This window comes from Phacochoerus africanus, chromosome 11 (genome assembly GCF_016906955.1).
Source record: "Phacochoerus africanus isolate WHEZ1 chromosome 11, ROS_Pafr_v1, whole genome shotgun sequence".
Classification (NCBI taxonomy): Eukaryota; Metazoa; Chordata; class Mammalia; order Artiodactyla; family Suidae; genus Phacochoerus; species Phacochoerus africanus.
In genome coordinates, this window is record NC_062554.1 from 55,457,436 (window position 1) to 55,471,839 (window position 14,404).

At 46.4% G+C, this 14,404-nt stretch overlaps 1 protein-coding gene across 1 annotated transcript in view; it reads right to left on the minus strand.

The window, feature by feature from the left end:
• Positions 1–686: 686 nt before the first annotated feature.
• Positions 687–14,404, minus strand: part of ARHGAP32 (Rho GTPase activating protein 32) — a 184,314-nt gene continuing 170,596 nt past the window's right edge. Inside the window, 5 exon segments of the mRNA XM_047754460.1 lie at positions 687–4,935; positions 4,937–6,601; positions 7,910–8,886; positions 9,583–10,455; positions 12,985–13,056. Of these exon segments, the coding sequence (XP_047610416.1) occupies positions 4,336–4,935; positions 4,937–6,601; positions 7,910–8,886; positions 9,583–10,455; positions 12,985–13,056 (4,187 nt within the window). The 3' untranslated portion in view covers positions 687–4,335.

Here is a 14,404-nt window from a genome sequence, read left to right on the forward strand (position 1 = left end):
ATGGCTATTATTCAGAAGCCCCTTTTGGAGAATCCTGAGAAGCCAACTCAGACTCCTGGGAGCCAGAGCTTGGGAGCCAGGCAGCAGCAGGGCACACAGGTGCCTCAGAGCCCCCACCCCACCCCCGCCACCCCCAGTGAGCAGCATGTCTGCGCAGACCTCCCAGGACAGGTCAAAGTTTCCTGTGGTTCTTTTTTTTTTTTTTTCTAATTAATTTTTTTTTTAGGGCTGCACCTAGTGGCAGTTCCCAGGCTAGGGGGCGAACTGGAGCTACCTCTGCCGGCCTACACCCCAGCCACAGCAATGCAGGATCCAAGCCAAGTCTGCAACCTACACCACAGCTCATGGCAACATCGGATCCTTAAGCCACTGAGGAGGCCAGAGATCAAGCCCGAAACCTCATGGTTCCTAGTCGGATTCATTCCCTCTGAGCCACAACAGGAACTCCAAGGTTTCTGCAGTTCTAACTCCACTGTTTGACCTGGGGGAAATGTGGCCAGGACACACACTGTGACAGATAAAAACAGGAGATATTAAATCCTTCCCCTCAAATAAAATAACATCCCTTTTGGTAGAATAATCTGTGTCACACCAACACTAATTTTTTGGTCTGAATATCCCCAACTACCCCATCTATTCTCTTATAATTCGTATTAGGTTAAAAAGGAAACACATACACAGAGAAGTCTGTTTTAACCTGAAATAGTTTTGTTGGTATTTGAATTGCTGTCAGTGGGACATTGGCTTTAAACCACAAGATATCTCCATCTGGATTATCAGAGTACAAAAATCCCTTCTCTCCCCCCACCCCAACCAAAACAAACAAAGGAACAAACAAACAAAACCCAAACCCACAATTCAGCTTCAAATAAGTTTTGAAGAAATGAGACTCTAAATATTTACATATGGGGCAAGAAATAAATCACAAACTATTTACAAAAATACACAAGCTTATATGCATTAACAATTTACACCAGTTCACAAAAATATTAAAACATAAAAAACACTATATAAATTAAAGTTAAGAACTCAGAAGTATGATCTAAGACTTCCTAGGATGCTTCTCTTCATGCAGGTCATGGTTGAAAAATCAGATTTTGCTACCTTAGAATCTAAACTGTAAAACAACCATTTTTATTCTTGGAGCACTAATAGTACTAATCAAAAAAGGAAAAAGACCCGCTGTGCGCACGGACATTCGCTTGCGCACAGTTAAAACATACCATTCCTGACATGGCTGGAACACACGGCACGAACAATCACATGCCTCTAACCATTTGGAAGTAACTTTCTGACATACTTTTGCTTTCATCATCATTCCTTACACACACTGTTCAGACGATACTTTGCCAGCGTATTGACTGGGCGACTGAAAGGGCTGGGAACAGGTATATGGACTTGGCAGGCTCCTTTGTAAACTAAAGGGCAGATTTCAAATTTACACTGTGTGCATCTACTGCTGCTTCGGATGTGGCAATAACCTACCCTTCTATCCCCACTCACATGAAGGGTCCCTCTTCTTCACAGAATTAGTCCTAGTATATTTCAGCCTGACCCTGACTTTTAAAAATGCTTTCTTTCCCCTTATAAAAAAATGTGCAGGCCTCATCCTTGGGGACATCCCAGGGCTTGCGTGTTTAGAAGGAAACTGAATAGAGTACGCAATAAGGCTTAGATGAAATTTACTCAAAGAGGATGGCACCGCTGGGGCTGTCAGCAAAATCTCTGGTCAGACATCCAGGGGATATTTATTTCAATCCAACCAATTGCGGTATCAGAAGTTTGCCAAAAAGATAAAACCTGGAGACGTGGCTGTGAAAATACCAACAGAATTAAATTCTGGGCTTAATGTATAAGGCAGCTCCATTTCCTTGATCGTAACGCTCTGTCAAAATTTAAAAGCAATGACACTTAGTCACTGGATCTGTGAAGTCACACACAAGGTGAACCATGCTGAGCTAACCTGGCTCACGATGACCTGCCATCCACTGTCTCCTCACAAGATCAGAGAGGGAAGGATACAGGCAAATAACTGAACCCCAAGTTAAGGCTGTAGCTACGCTAAGTGAAACAACTCCATATTTTACCTACAGTTTGTGTTTCACACATATACCAGGAATGTGAGTCATTATCCTGTATTCAAAATATGTACCTGCTATTTCCAAACCCACAGGACATTCATAAAGTAACTGCTTTAAGGAATTCACCTTAGTATTTATAAAACAGACTTTAGTTTCAAAAGGAAACAATGTGTGTGACACATCCACAAATACTAAAACTGGACAGACTTCAGCCACATCCTTCTGGGCTCCCAGTTCCTAAAGCCATCTCTGCCTCCGGGGCACACTTGCTCCCTTCTAATCTCCGTGCTGGGGGTGAGAGCTTAATCTCAAAGGGGCAATGGGTTGCCTACTGACAAAAAGGTGGTATGCCTTAAAAAAAATGAGTGCTGCATACTCACCAAAGAGCAAACTCCTGCACAAAGCCCCTGATGTGCGGGTGCGAAATGGAAGCATCCTATCCTAGCTTTCCTGACATTGGGACCAAAAGCCAGGCCGGTCTGCACTTTGAATCTAGAGGCCTGAATTTCCACAGGCCTTTTCCATTTCAGGATTTCGACCATGACCTTTACTGAATCTCTCTGAGCAATTCTGGGGGAATGAAAGAAAAATCTTATAGCGTATTTCCACATATAAGTAAATATGTTGCTCTTAAAACTTTATTTTTCTAAATAGAAACCCTTAAAATGCAATCACATGATTTTCTTTTTAGGTTAAAAAAACTGGCACAAACCCTAAGCTTTATACAATTTCACAGCAATAATAGCAGCATGAATTTAGCCTCTTAAAAGATTTTCCTTTGCTCTAAATAAAAGTTAATTCCAAGTTTTAAAAAGCCAGAGCAGCAACCATCAAGTAAATGGAATGAAATTCCCCTAGGATCTTCTACAAACCGAGCATTTAAAACATGTGAATGTATAAAAAATCAAGTATTATTAAGAGTTATGGAATGACATGACAATCTCACCTCGTTCTGTAAATATAGGACTGCCTTCTAGGCTGGTGGACATGGTGGGGTGGGTTGAGAAAATGGAATATGCAACTTTCAAAAGAAAGTCCTTGGTATCAAACATGTGGAACATGTCTACAGCGTTACAAGAACTATACCTGAAATGCTGGTGTAGATGGCAATTACAGTAAGACTGTGATCGCACTCGGACAGAGGAAAGAAACAGCACATTAACTCCTTAGAATGCGGACAGCATCCGTTCCAGCGAACACTTATGGTCGCTGCCCAGAATGCCAGCGGGTGAAACCGGCTGTGCTAAGTGGTCACTGTGGGAACGCTCAGTTTACTAATGGATGTAGCTACTTGAAAGAGTCATGGGAAACCTGATTTAGAAACAAATTAACATGTAAATTTGTAGTCATGATAAATTCCGTGTCTTTATCCAGGCAAACCATGCTGGTTTTTGTTTTTAAATGAAAAAAAACAGTTGCTTTAGGAAAACAAATGGTGTGAAACATTTCACCAGGATCACAATTTACTAAATATTACTGAGAAAAAAAAAAAAGAAAAAAGAAATGAAGGTAGGCAACAGCTCAGGAGCACTGAGGTCGTTTTCTGGTGCCAGATAACAAAGGTCAGTTAGACTTCCATCTAAGAATTTTCTTCAATCCTAACTTAAAAATCCCTCTGCAGTGAAATGAGGCTGTTCCTTTTTTTTGGGGGGGGGGGTATAATTTGCTCTATGTCCAATAGACTTATCTGAAGGATCTGGAAGAAAGTTATTTTTTTCTACCCTCTAATTTAATACACAGCCCCTTCTAAGACAGGGGGAATGAAATGAGAAAAACGAGAGTCACTCTGGGCGAGGTTCATGGCTATTGAGAAATCGAGTAGGAACACAACAGACACCCAGAGACCTCCTGGGACGTGGCTCTCAGCTGCTCTGAAGTATTCAGCAAATACTAAAAGGACAAAGTCAAATTCAAATTCAGTTAAAGGCAGTCCTCAGGCTCTTAAAAATTAGCCCTGTATGGCAAGTACGGTCTGTAACAAATTTCTTTACTAGGTTTTCAACACAGTGCTTTACAATCGCTCAGATCTTTAAATAACAAAAATGACACAGTTTGTAGATGGAAGGGGTGGTGATGAAGCAGGGAAGGGGGAAAAGAGAGTGATTTCTTTTTCTTATTACGGTTTTTGTTTTTGTTTTAAATGTGGTTGGGGGTTTTGTAGCTTTCTATTTTATTTTTTAATTTTTGGTTACTGAAAAAAATAGAACAGTCCACTGTCCAGCAGAGGCTGCTTCAACTCTATTGCTCCCAGGGCTCATTCTGCATGGACCTGTGTCTCAGGATGCTGCAAGGACAGCTCTGTGGGCAGGAAGGCGCCCTGACCCAGAGCCGTGGCGTATGTCCTGTTCTGTGGGTGGGGAAAGCCGGAGGGCGCGTACGTCCCCACTGCCACTGCCGCTGCCGCGCCGAAGCCTCCTCGCTGGTGCTGGGGTGGGGAGTGGTAGCCCTCCAGGTTATCATACTGGGGCACTGCAGTCACACTGCTCTGGCGCTTGCCGTGCGTCTGGTACTGGTACAGCACGCCGGGGTCCCTCTCCATGCTCTGCGTGTGGTGGAGTTTCAGGCTGTGGCTCCTCTCTGGTTTAGGGGGAGGGACGACTGCCTGAGCGAGGTGTTCCTCTTCCTTGTAGCAGTCCCGGGAGTGTGTCTCGGGGGCAGGCGGCTGCCGAGCCCGAGGCCTCTCGGGCTCCTTGGAGAGCCTCGCCTCCTTGGGGTTCAGTCTTAAAGATTCCTGCCCTGATGTCATATATTTCCCTCCAGAGTTATGGTAACCGACCGGCTCCGAAGCGTCTGGAATCCCTTTGGGCCCGTAGTCCAACTGGCCACCTCCCTGGGGGTAAGGGGGCCCGTTTTTTCGATTCACATAATTGCCTATGGCTTGCTTCCTGGTGCACCCTGTGCTGGGGGAGACTGCAGCCCATGTCATGCAGCTTCCTGTTCCTGAGGCTACTCTGCTTCTGGGGGAGGGACGGCTTCTCTGACGGCCCGTTGCCATACCCGCCGTGGTGGTGGGCTCTGTCGAACTCTGGCTCGGGGTGCTTCCGATAGAAGCGGTCGTCTCCCTCGGGACTGACGGCCTTGGCTGGGTGCCGCCCCTCCTTCCCTTCCGCCACCGAGAGAAGTCCAGTTTTCCCAGGATCTGATTTACTCCGTAGGTGGATGACGTAGATCCCTCCCAGGTCGTCCTGCACTGCCGGGCTCATGTTGTCATACTGGGACACAACAGGCCCTTTCACCTTCTGCCGGGCACGGCTCTCTCTCCGGATGGACTGCATGCGGTACTTTTCCATGTCCTCCAGATCCCACGAGGTGTACGTGTGCTTTACGTCGGCGACCGGAGGCATGTTGACAACGTTGTGGTCGTTAGCAGAGAAATAGCCAGTCACGCTGGCCCGGGGACGTGGAGGCAAACCGGGGTAACTGTACCAGCTCTTTCCTTGCAGCCTAGGGTTGCAGAAAGCCACGTCGCGGCTGGCGAGGCGGTGGAGGGGCCTCAGCTGCACTGTGCCATAGGCGTCCACGTCGCACAGGGCCCCGTCTGGGCTGCAGTAGGAACTGGAAGAACTCGAGTACGGGCTGTAGCGGTAGTGCACCCGGCCGTTCTCAAAGTAGGGCTGGAGCTGTGTTACGTGATAATCCGAGCGGGCCTGCGAGGACTGATATGGCTTATACTGGTACAGGGGTCTCGGGCAGTAGGCTGGCTCGTCGTCTGGGGGCACCTCTGTCCGTGAAATGGGGACAGAGCGAATCATGGACGATGGAGGGGCGTGGAGAGACTGCACCCTGCGGATGGTGGGGTACGGGGGCATGTCTTCGGGGTAACAACTGGCCCGGACAGAGGAGCTCAGAGAGGACACGTACTCAGGGCGGCTGCACGGCTTCGCGTGGTGTCCAGACACGCTTCTTCCTGGGGCCACGTATGTGTTGTAACGGGGACCCATGGAGGCTGGCGGCTCCGACCTGGAGCCGTAGGCCTGGTGCTGCCCCACTTTTCTGTGATGCGGGGGCACACTCTGGGGCCGGTACTGGCAGTTTGGGGTCACACTGAAATGCAGACAGTTTTCTGGACCAAAGGGCTCAGGGGTGACATCAGGCCTGGCAGAGGTGGAATATGCCGTTTTCTGGGAGGCGTGCTTAGGTTGTGGGACAGGAAGGGGCAAAGGCAAAACGTCATCCCCAGAAGCCAAGGAAGCTGGGACAAAGGGACGGTAACCAGAGCTGCAGGGAGTGTCTGTGCTGCTGGAGTGCGCGGCCGCAGTGAGCTGGCTCTCCATGGTCCTGGTCGGGGGTGCGGGCATAGGAAAGCCACAGGGGGAGTGCGTGGGGACAGACTCTGCGCGCAGGTGCAGCGGGGGAGCCCTGGCACCTTCCCGCACCTTCTCGGGAAGGGCTGGCTGGAGAGCAGGAGCAGGGCCGGGACACTGCGCGGCAGCACCGCCCTCACCCACAAGGGCAGGTGCAGGATCACCCAAGGCTCTGGGTTCAGGCGGCCTCTCTGGAGCTGCAACTACTCCTTGGACCTATTGGAAGATGATAACATCATGAGTTTGTTGTTTATGCTCCCCTCCAAAGAACCAAACACTATTAAATTTATAACTCACAAGTGGAGGCTATTTGGGTAGCTTTTAAATTTCCCCAGCCATGTGGTGGCACTAGATAGGACAGAGGCTGACCTGACCACACTGCCATGAAAAGAAGGCCTGTAATTGCCACCTGATATAGCAGCCACCCCCATCTTCGGAGAGCTGTTCTGATTTATGATAAGTTTTAAATGTAAGATGAGGTTGCTCATGACACTATCTTAATGTGCAGACCAAAGCAGAATAACCATCAGGCTTAAAAAAATATACCCCTGGTCTGTCTAGCCCCAGTCTCAACACCAAGAACTTTTTGTTAAACAAAAAGAGTTGATTCTCTCTGGAGAGGTTCCTTAAGTGACTCACGGCTGCCCAGGGGGCAGTTTTAAGCCCCCCAGTCCAGGGAAGGACAAAGAAGAGACTTGTCTAAAGTGGCGTTCGATGCAGTCACTGTCTTTCCCTCCCTCCTGCCGCTCCAGCTTAGTCTGTGGCAGAAGAGGCCAAACACAGTCATAACTGCAACACTGCAAATACACTCTCCTGGAGAAGCTGTCGCTAGAAACAGCAGTCTCCACGATAGATATTGAAGTTCTACTAGTTCGAACGGACCACAAAAAGCCCTGGGGCGCTTTTTTAAAATCCGAGAAAATTAGGAAGAAATCTTAGCATTCTGCATATAACATTCTCATCAAGACAGATGCTTGACTACAGAACAATCTGCTGGTTAATGCTGAGAAAATGACAAAAAGTCCTAAGACCCTGGAACCTCTGGCATTTCTAAAAAGTCTGTAAGGCAGAAAGTCTTACAGATGTCCTCCCACCAATAAAGAGCTTTCGTCCTGCAGACATGAATAACTGGAGAGGTGGTGAGATGACTTGCCCAGAGTCACAAGGAGTCAGTGAAGGAGCTGGGAAAAAAACGCTGCAACCCTGACACCGAAGCCCCAATGTGACCTGTTCCTTGAGAGTCTCCTTGTATTTCTATGAAGAAACTACCTACAGGCTTTAGAAACTAAAGGGAGAAGGTATAGTTAGAACACAGCCAGCAAGTGACAACTGCTCCTTTTTCCGAGAAAAACCAGCATCAAGGTAAATGCAGATCCCAAGCTCAGATGGGAACTGTTTCATGGAAACCTGTCACGAGACTTAAAAACAGATGTCAGCGCTAACTCAAGGTGACAACACACCTGCTGAAAAGCAACGTATCTTTGGAAAACATCGTACTTCATCTCACTGACTCCCCCTTCTTACCTTGTGGGGGTTGTTTAATCCTATACTGGCTGCTGCTTGTACCTGCCCCGAGACTGCCAGCTGCTCCGAGGGTCTCTGGGAAGGAGGCGGGGGAAGGGGACGGTGAGCTCTGTGGGCGCGCTGAAGGGTGGCGGCAACAAACTCCACAGCGGTGGGTTGCTCAACCACATCCCAGCTGGCATCCCTGGAGCTGCCTTCAGCTGCTGCTGGGGCGGTGCTCACGTAAGCCAGGGCAGCGGTGCTGGTATTCTCTTCAGGGGACCCAGAAGGAGGGTAGATTTTGTCCCGAGGCAAATGAGAAGTTGTGGGAGATTGGTCTGCAAGTTCTGAAGGGCGATGGGGCTTTTCCACACTTGCACCAAGATAAGGAGGCTGATCTCCACTGTAGAAATGGAGCTGAGGCTGATCCTGATCCACAAAGGAGACGGTCGGCCCACCGGTCTTCGCAAACTGGTCTTCAGGGAAGCCTCCGTGCTCATCAGGTTTAGGGTCTGCTGACGGAACTGAGGTGACTCTGGCCTTTTCTGGGTCCCCAGGTAAATAGACTCGATGCAGCTGACTGCCAGGTAAGTCTGCCGAGTGGGGCTGCTCCCCAGAGTCAGTGACACTGGAAGGGGCATACTCCCCAGTAGCTGCTGTCTCTGGAACTGGCTGGTCACAGTTCCCAGAGACCTGGTTCTGCAGGTGGAAGTGCTCTGCAGACCTCTCGGGTTGGAAATAGGCCTTATCTAGAGTAACGCTAGAGTAGGAAGCAGGCAGTGGATCTTCAGCTGCAGCCACTGCCAGGTCTCCATAAAGTGTACAAGCAGCCTGGGAAGTCCCTGGCCTCTTCAATGACTGAGTGGAGGCTTGCTGTGCAGACTCGGCTAACGCTAGTGCCAACAGGCGGGCAACATTTTTCGGAGGCGGTGGTGGTGGGATAAGAGAGACTGAACTGACAGGAACGGACTCCTGAGGGGAGTCATGGGTATCTGCTCCTGGTGGGAAATTGGGAAAAAAAAAAAAAAAAACGACAGTGAAAAGGTAGCGTGTGTTATCCTATACGGAAAGCCAAACCTTCCCCATTTGATCACTAAAAAAAGAGGTGCCTTCCATACTTCAAAATGGCAATCCGTGATCTTCTATCCCACATGCAAATGCTGTAGAAAACACATCTGGTTCAGAAGGAAAACTAGAACAAAAGAGCGTTTACGACTGCAATCCCTGTTTGGATTGCTACCGAGATGAGGGTGAAGCAGGTCCCTCATCTGGCTCAGAAAAGATTGCTTAGCAAACAAGCTTCAAGTGCTTTCAGATTGTTATTAAGAATAGGTTTTACAATTGATGGTGGAGGCTGGCTGGTTAACTTGTAAGGCTATATAACAGATATTTTATCAGAGGAGAAAACAGAATCAAGAGCTACGAAGTTGTGCAAAAATTATCCATGGATTCTGACTGTCCAAGGAGATAAGGGGACTTTATGAAGATTTGAAGCAGGACCACTGACCCCTTCGGGGATTTTTGTTTGAGTGATTCTAATTTAGGGCTTTGAGCCATTAGCACCACCTAGAAAAACATTCTGTTTGATTAAAGGCTAGCTGTGGAGTAAATTTCTTTCTTAAAAGGCACAGTTGGCACACAGGGTTGAAGATCCCTCTTAGCTTAAAGAAAGAATGGAGGAAAACAAATGGTACCTGTCTGAGTCTGTCCAGAAGGTACCGCCTTACTCTGACTGCTTGAAGCAGGCTCTTCCTTGACTGGCGAGTCTACTTCCGCAGCAGCCACCTGGCCCAGGGGCCGGGCTTCAGACTCACACTCTTCCTGGGCCTCTCTCTCATTTGCCTTCATCTTTACTACCTGGGTGGGGGATCTGTTTACATCATCTTCTTCACTGCCTTTGTTCCAGGCCGCAGAAGGTGCACTCTGAGTTGCTGTGTTGGAGACGGTACCGGTGACTTCTGACACTCGAGCGGGAAGGGTCACTGAAATTGGCTCAGATATGTTCAAAGAAGGTGATTTGCTTAATTTCCGTCCAATCTTTGGAGAGAAAGCATAGACGACCTTTTCAGTGAATGAGGATGGCTTAGATGATTTCTCTTCAGTCGGGCTCAAGTCCAGGGTGAAGAATGGACTCAGTTTCTCCTGAAGAGGGGAGACGGGTTCAGAACTTGCAGTGCTTCCGGGAGTCTGAGACTGGCTACCACCCGCTTCTGTATCCTTTTTATTGGTACTCTGTTTATCCTTGGAGTATCCTAATGAATCTAAAAAGGAAGTCCCGCTCTCCATACATTCCGATTCGGCCTTAGGAGGACTGCATTGAAATGACATTGGATCAAAATCTAGGCTGGCTACTCCAATGTCTGGTGGGCTCAGATCAACCTCCTCCGCTGAATGAGGAGACACGAGAGCTGGGATATGCAGCAGCCCTACATCCTCCTCACTTTCGTTGTCATGGGGCAAGTTATCATAGGAATTACAGCGGTTCCCCAGCATTTCTCCATTAAAAGAAGCACTCAGGGCATCACTGCTCGATCTGGGTCTTCTGGGTCGGAACAGCTTGGAATCACCTGGTAAAGTGGATAATGATACCACAGAATGAATGTCACGGGGTAAATACACAATACCATAGTACGTCATCTACCTAGTGCAGCAGTAACTACTGTATAGGGTAAGAAAATGTAATTGTCTTGGGGCACACAGATGGAACTCCCAACGCAAACGGTAAATAACAAGCACAGCTGGTATAAGCAGAGGAAGGATGCAGCATTTGATGGTTTCAACAGGAATAGGAGGAGTTCCCGTTGTGGCGCAGTGGTTAATGAATCCGACTAGGAACCATGAGGTTGCGGGTTCGATCCCTGCCCTTGCTCAGTGGGTTAAGGATCCGGCATTGCCGCGAGCTGTGGTGTAGGTCGCAGACGCGGCTCGGAACCCGCTTAGCTGTGGCTCTGGCGTAGGCTGGTGGCTAGAGCTCTGATTAGACCCCTTGCCTGGGAACCTCCATATGCCACCAGAGTGGCCCTAGAAAAGGCAAAAAGACAAAAAAATAAAATAAAATAAGAATAGGAACTTCTAGATTCTATTACTAGTCCAACACGGACTCTTGTTGTGACTTTGGGTAAGTTTTTCATTTCTTTCTGTCTTAGTTTATCACTGACCTCACACATGCCTTGTAAGGTAGAACTAATCACTTTAAATAATGCTTTGGATAGTCAACAGAAAAAGGGGTTTTGCTTTTGTTTTGGTAGGGAAAAATCCTTATACCCAAATGTCTACAAAACTGAACTTCTCCAAAAAAAAAAAAAAAAGCATTTCTATAAATTTAGTAAAAGATTTCTTTCAGATAGTTAAAAATAATTTTATTGTTTTTCTTTAACAAGAATAGGCTTTAAGTTTCTCAGGCAGAGGCCTTAAGAGTGGTAGAGTATCATGTGATCTTAGGATTTTGCTAAACACCCCACTGGTAAAAAAGGTCCTCTGTCTCAACATTCTGTTACCAAGACTGAATCCTCACAGTGAAAATGTACTAAGACAATGTCTTTTGTGTGTGTGTGTGTGTGTCTTTCTGACTTTTTTAGGGCCGCAGTCGCGGCATGTGGAGGTTCCCAGGCTAGGGGTCTAATTGGAGCCATAGCCACCGGCCTACGCCAGAGCCACAGCTAAGCGGGTTCCGAGCCGCGTCTGCGACCTACACCACAGCTCGCGGCAATGCCGGATCGTTAACCCACTGAGCAAGGCCAGGGAACGAACCTGCAACCTCATGGTTCCTAGTCGGATTCGTTAACCACTGAGCCGTGTTAGGAACTCCAAGACAGACAATGTCTTAACACAAACACATCTACTATATGTCGTATTTAATGTGTTGATCACTTATAAAATTAACTCCACTCAAATATTATTTTCTGCTTCATACAAGCACCTACCCAGCCCACTGCACTGTTTTTACGAATCATTCTCTTAAACTGCAGTGAAGTGGAAAATCTTGGAAAACCAGTTAAGATGTCATACATCCAGCTGAAGTGAAAGGCAAGGGTTTGTTGAATCCCAAGTGGAGCCATTGGTCAACGAGGACCTGGCAATCAGAAGTTACGTGAGGATGAGAGTGTTGATCAAGGATGATGCTCCAGGAAACTTCAAAAGAGCATTATGTGAATACCAATGGATTAAGAAAAGCTCATGGGAAACTGATGCAGCTCTTAATTATTTTTGCAACAACAGCCTTCTTTACCACCCTGCTATACAAGCCAACCATGACATGGAGGGTGTCCTATTTGCTCTCCATGGTCTTGTCAAAAATGTTCTCTCCCCTTCCAAGTCAACACTGAAGTACTCTTTCACTCATTCTACAAATTAGTACAGAGTTGAAACTATAACACGATTTTGCCAAAGGAAGCTAAAAAACTGATGTTCAAAAAGTTTTCATTTTGTTCTTCAAGATGTGATAAAAATCATTTATCACAAACTTTTGGTCCCCATTTTAAGCAGATTCACTTTAAATTGCCTTCTCCTGGTACTAAGTATCCTCAGATGCTGAGGATTGGCCTCTTGTCAATGTTATACATGAAATTGAACATCAGGCTAAATTTGCATGACAAGACTACTGCTCTGAAGATCGAAACTGCTTAATTTTTTTGTTGGCCACATTCTTGGCATACGGAAGTTCCTGGGCCGGGGACTAAACCCCCATCACAACAGCAACCTGAGCTACTGCAGTGACAACACCGAATTTTTAACCCACGGTGCCGTAAGAAAACTCCAAAACTGCTTAATGTTATACTTTGTAACAAACGTGCTCTCATTGTGAAATTTAAAGAAATAATGAAAAAAATACCATTTTCCACTGGGCATGAGTAAATATAAATGGTTAACATAAAACATGTCACTACTTTCATGTAATCTGAACAGAAATCATGTCAAAAGTGAAGAAATTAAAGACTGGTACCATATTAAAACATCAGTGGACAATTACTAAATAGATACTAGTATTTTTAGGAAATTATAGTCTATAGCCTATTTATTCAGTATATACAAAAAAATATACTCAATTATTCTTTTATGAAATATATTCTAGAATAAAACTTATGCTTTAGTCTTACCATCGACTGCATGGAGAGAAGTAAGAGATTCTTCACTTTTAGCTGAACGGAGGGTCCCCTCTGCCCTGCCACCTGAGGAGCAAAACCAAATGGTGTGAAGTTTTATTCATTGTTACACATGCAGTGAAAAGGAAGTGTTTTTCTGTACACACATCTAAACTTCCAGAGTGATTACATTTTTACAAGCACGTTCAATTTTGTATCATATTATATAATGTGCTGCATTGTTCTCAAGCAGTTTCCCATGTGAAAAATCTGTTTTCTAAGGGACTATGAACTTGAGAATAGAGATGAATTTTAAAACTTCCTTTTATATTTTCTGAAGACCAGATACCCTGAGATGATCTCCTCGTGGATTTAGGTATCCTTCTAAGAAGAAAAGACGGACAAGAGGAGAAGCCATGGGAGGACAGAGGCAGGGACTGGAGTGATGCCACCACAGCCCAAGGATGCCAGGTGGCACCAGAGCAGGAAGACGCAAGGAACCTTCCTTGGATGCTTCAGAAGGAATGAGGTCCTGCTGACACCTTGATTTCAGTTTTTAGCTCAAACTCCGAAACTGAAGCTTTAAGCCACGTAATTTGTGGTAACCTGTTACGGCAGCCCTAGGAAACCTGCACAGGTCATCTGGTTAATTATTCGTTGGAGCTTATTTGTTCAGTATCTTCATCCTCTTTGAACCTCCTGGCATCGCTGGAGGCTGCTGACACTTTCTATTTAAGGCTCTCCTTGGCGACTGGTGCTCAGCTCTTGGGTCCTCTGTCATGACAGCTCTGCCTTCTCCAGTCTTCACACATTGCTTCTCTCCAGGATTCAGTTCCCACCCCCATCTCTCACTCAATGTGCTCTTCCTTGGCTACAAAACATAGCCCCTAGGGTTTTCATCGTTGGTTTGTGGATAAGTCCCACATCTGTATTTCTAGTTAGATTAAACCCCTTTATTGAATTCCAGACCTGTATTACTAATCACCTCTTGGGCAGGTCCAACTATGTTCAAAATAAACAAACATATCTTTCTTCTCAAACCCACTATTCCCTACAGAGATACAAGCACTATCATTTCCCTTATCATTTAATCAAAACCTAAAAATTGTCCTTTCTTTCTCATCCTTCCAATCATTTGGTCACCGAGCCCTGTAGACACTGCATCCTAGATACCTCTTGAATCTATTCTGCTCCAGCTTCATCCAGACACTCCTTCTTGTTTCTTGCCTGAATGATACAACTGTCTCCTGATTTACTAGCCAGCTTCACTCCAGTCTTATTCTCTTCCCGTATATTCCCCATGCTGCTGCCAAAGTCATCTTTCCTAAACCCAAACCTGATCATGTTACAAACCGAAGCCATTCATAACCCCCAAGGAATGCAGGACAAAACCCAAACTCTCTGGCAAGGGGCACCTAATGAGCTGTACTTCTTT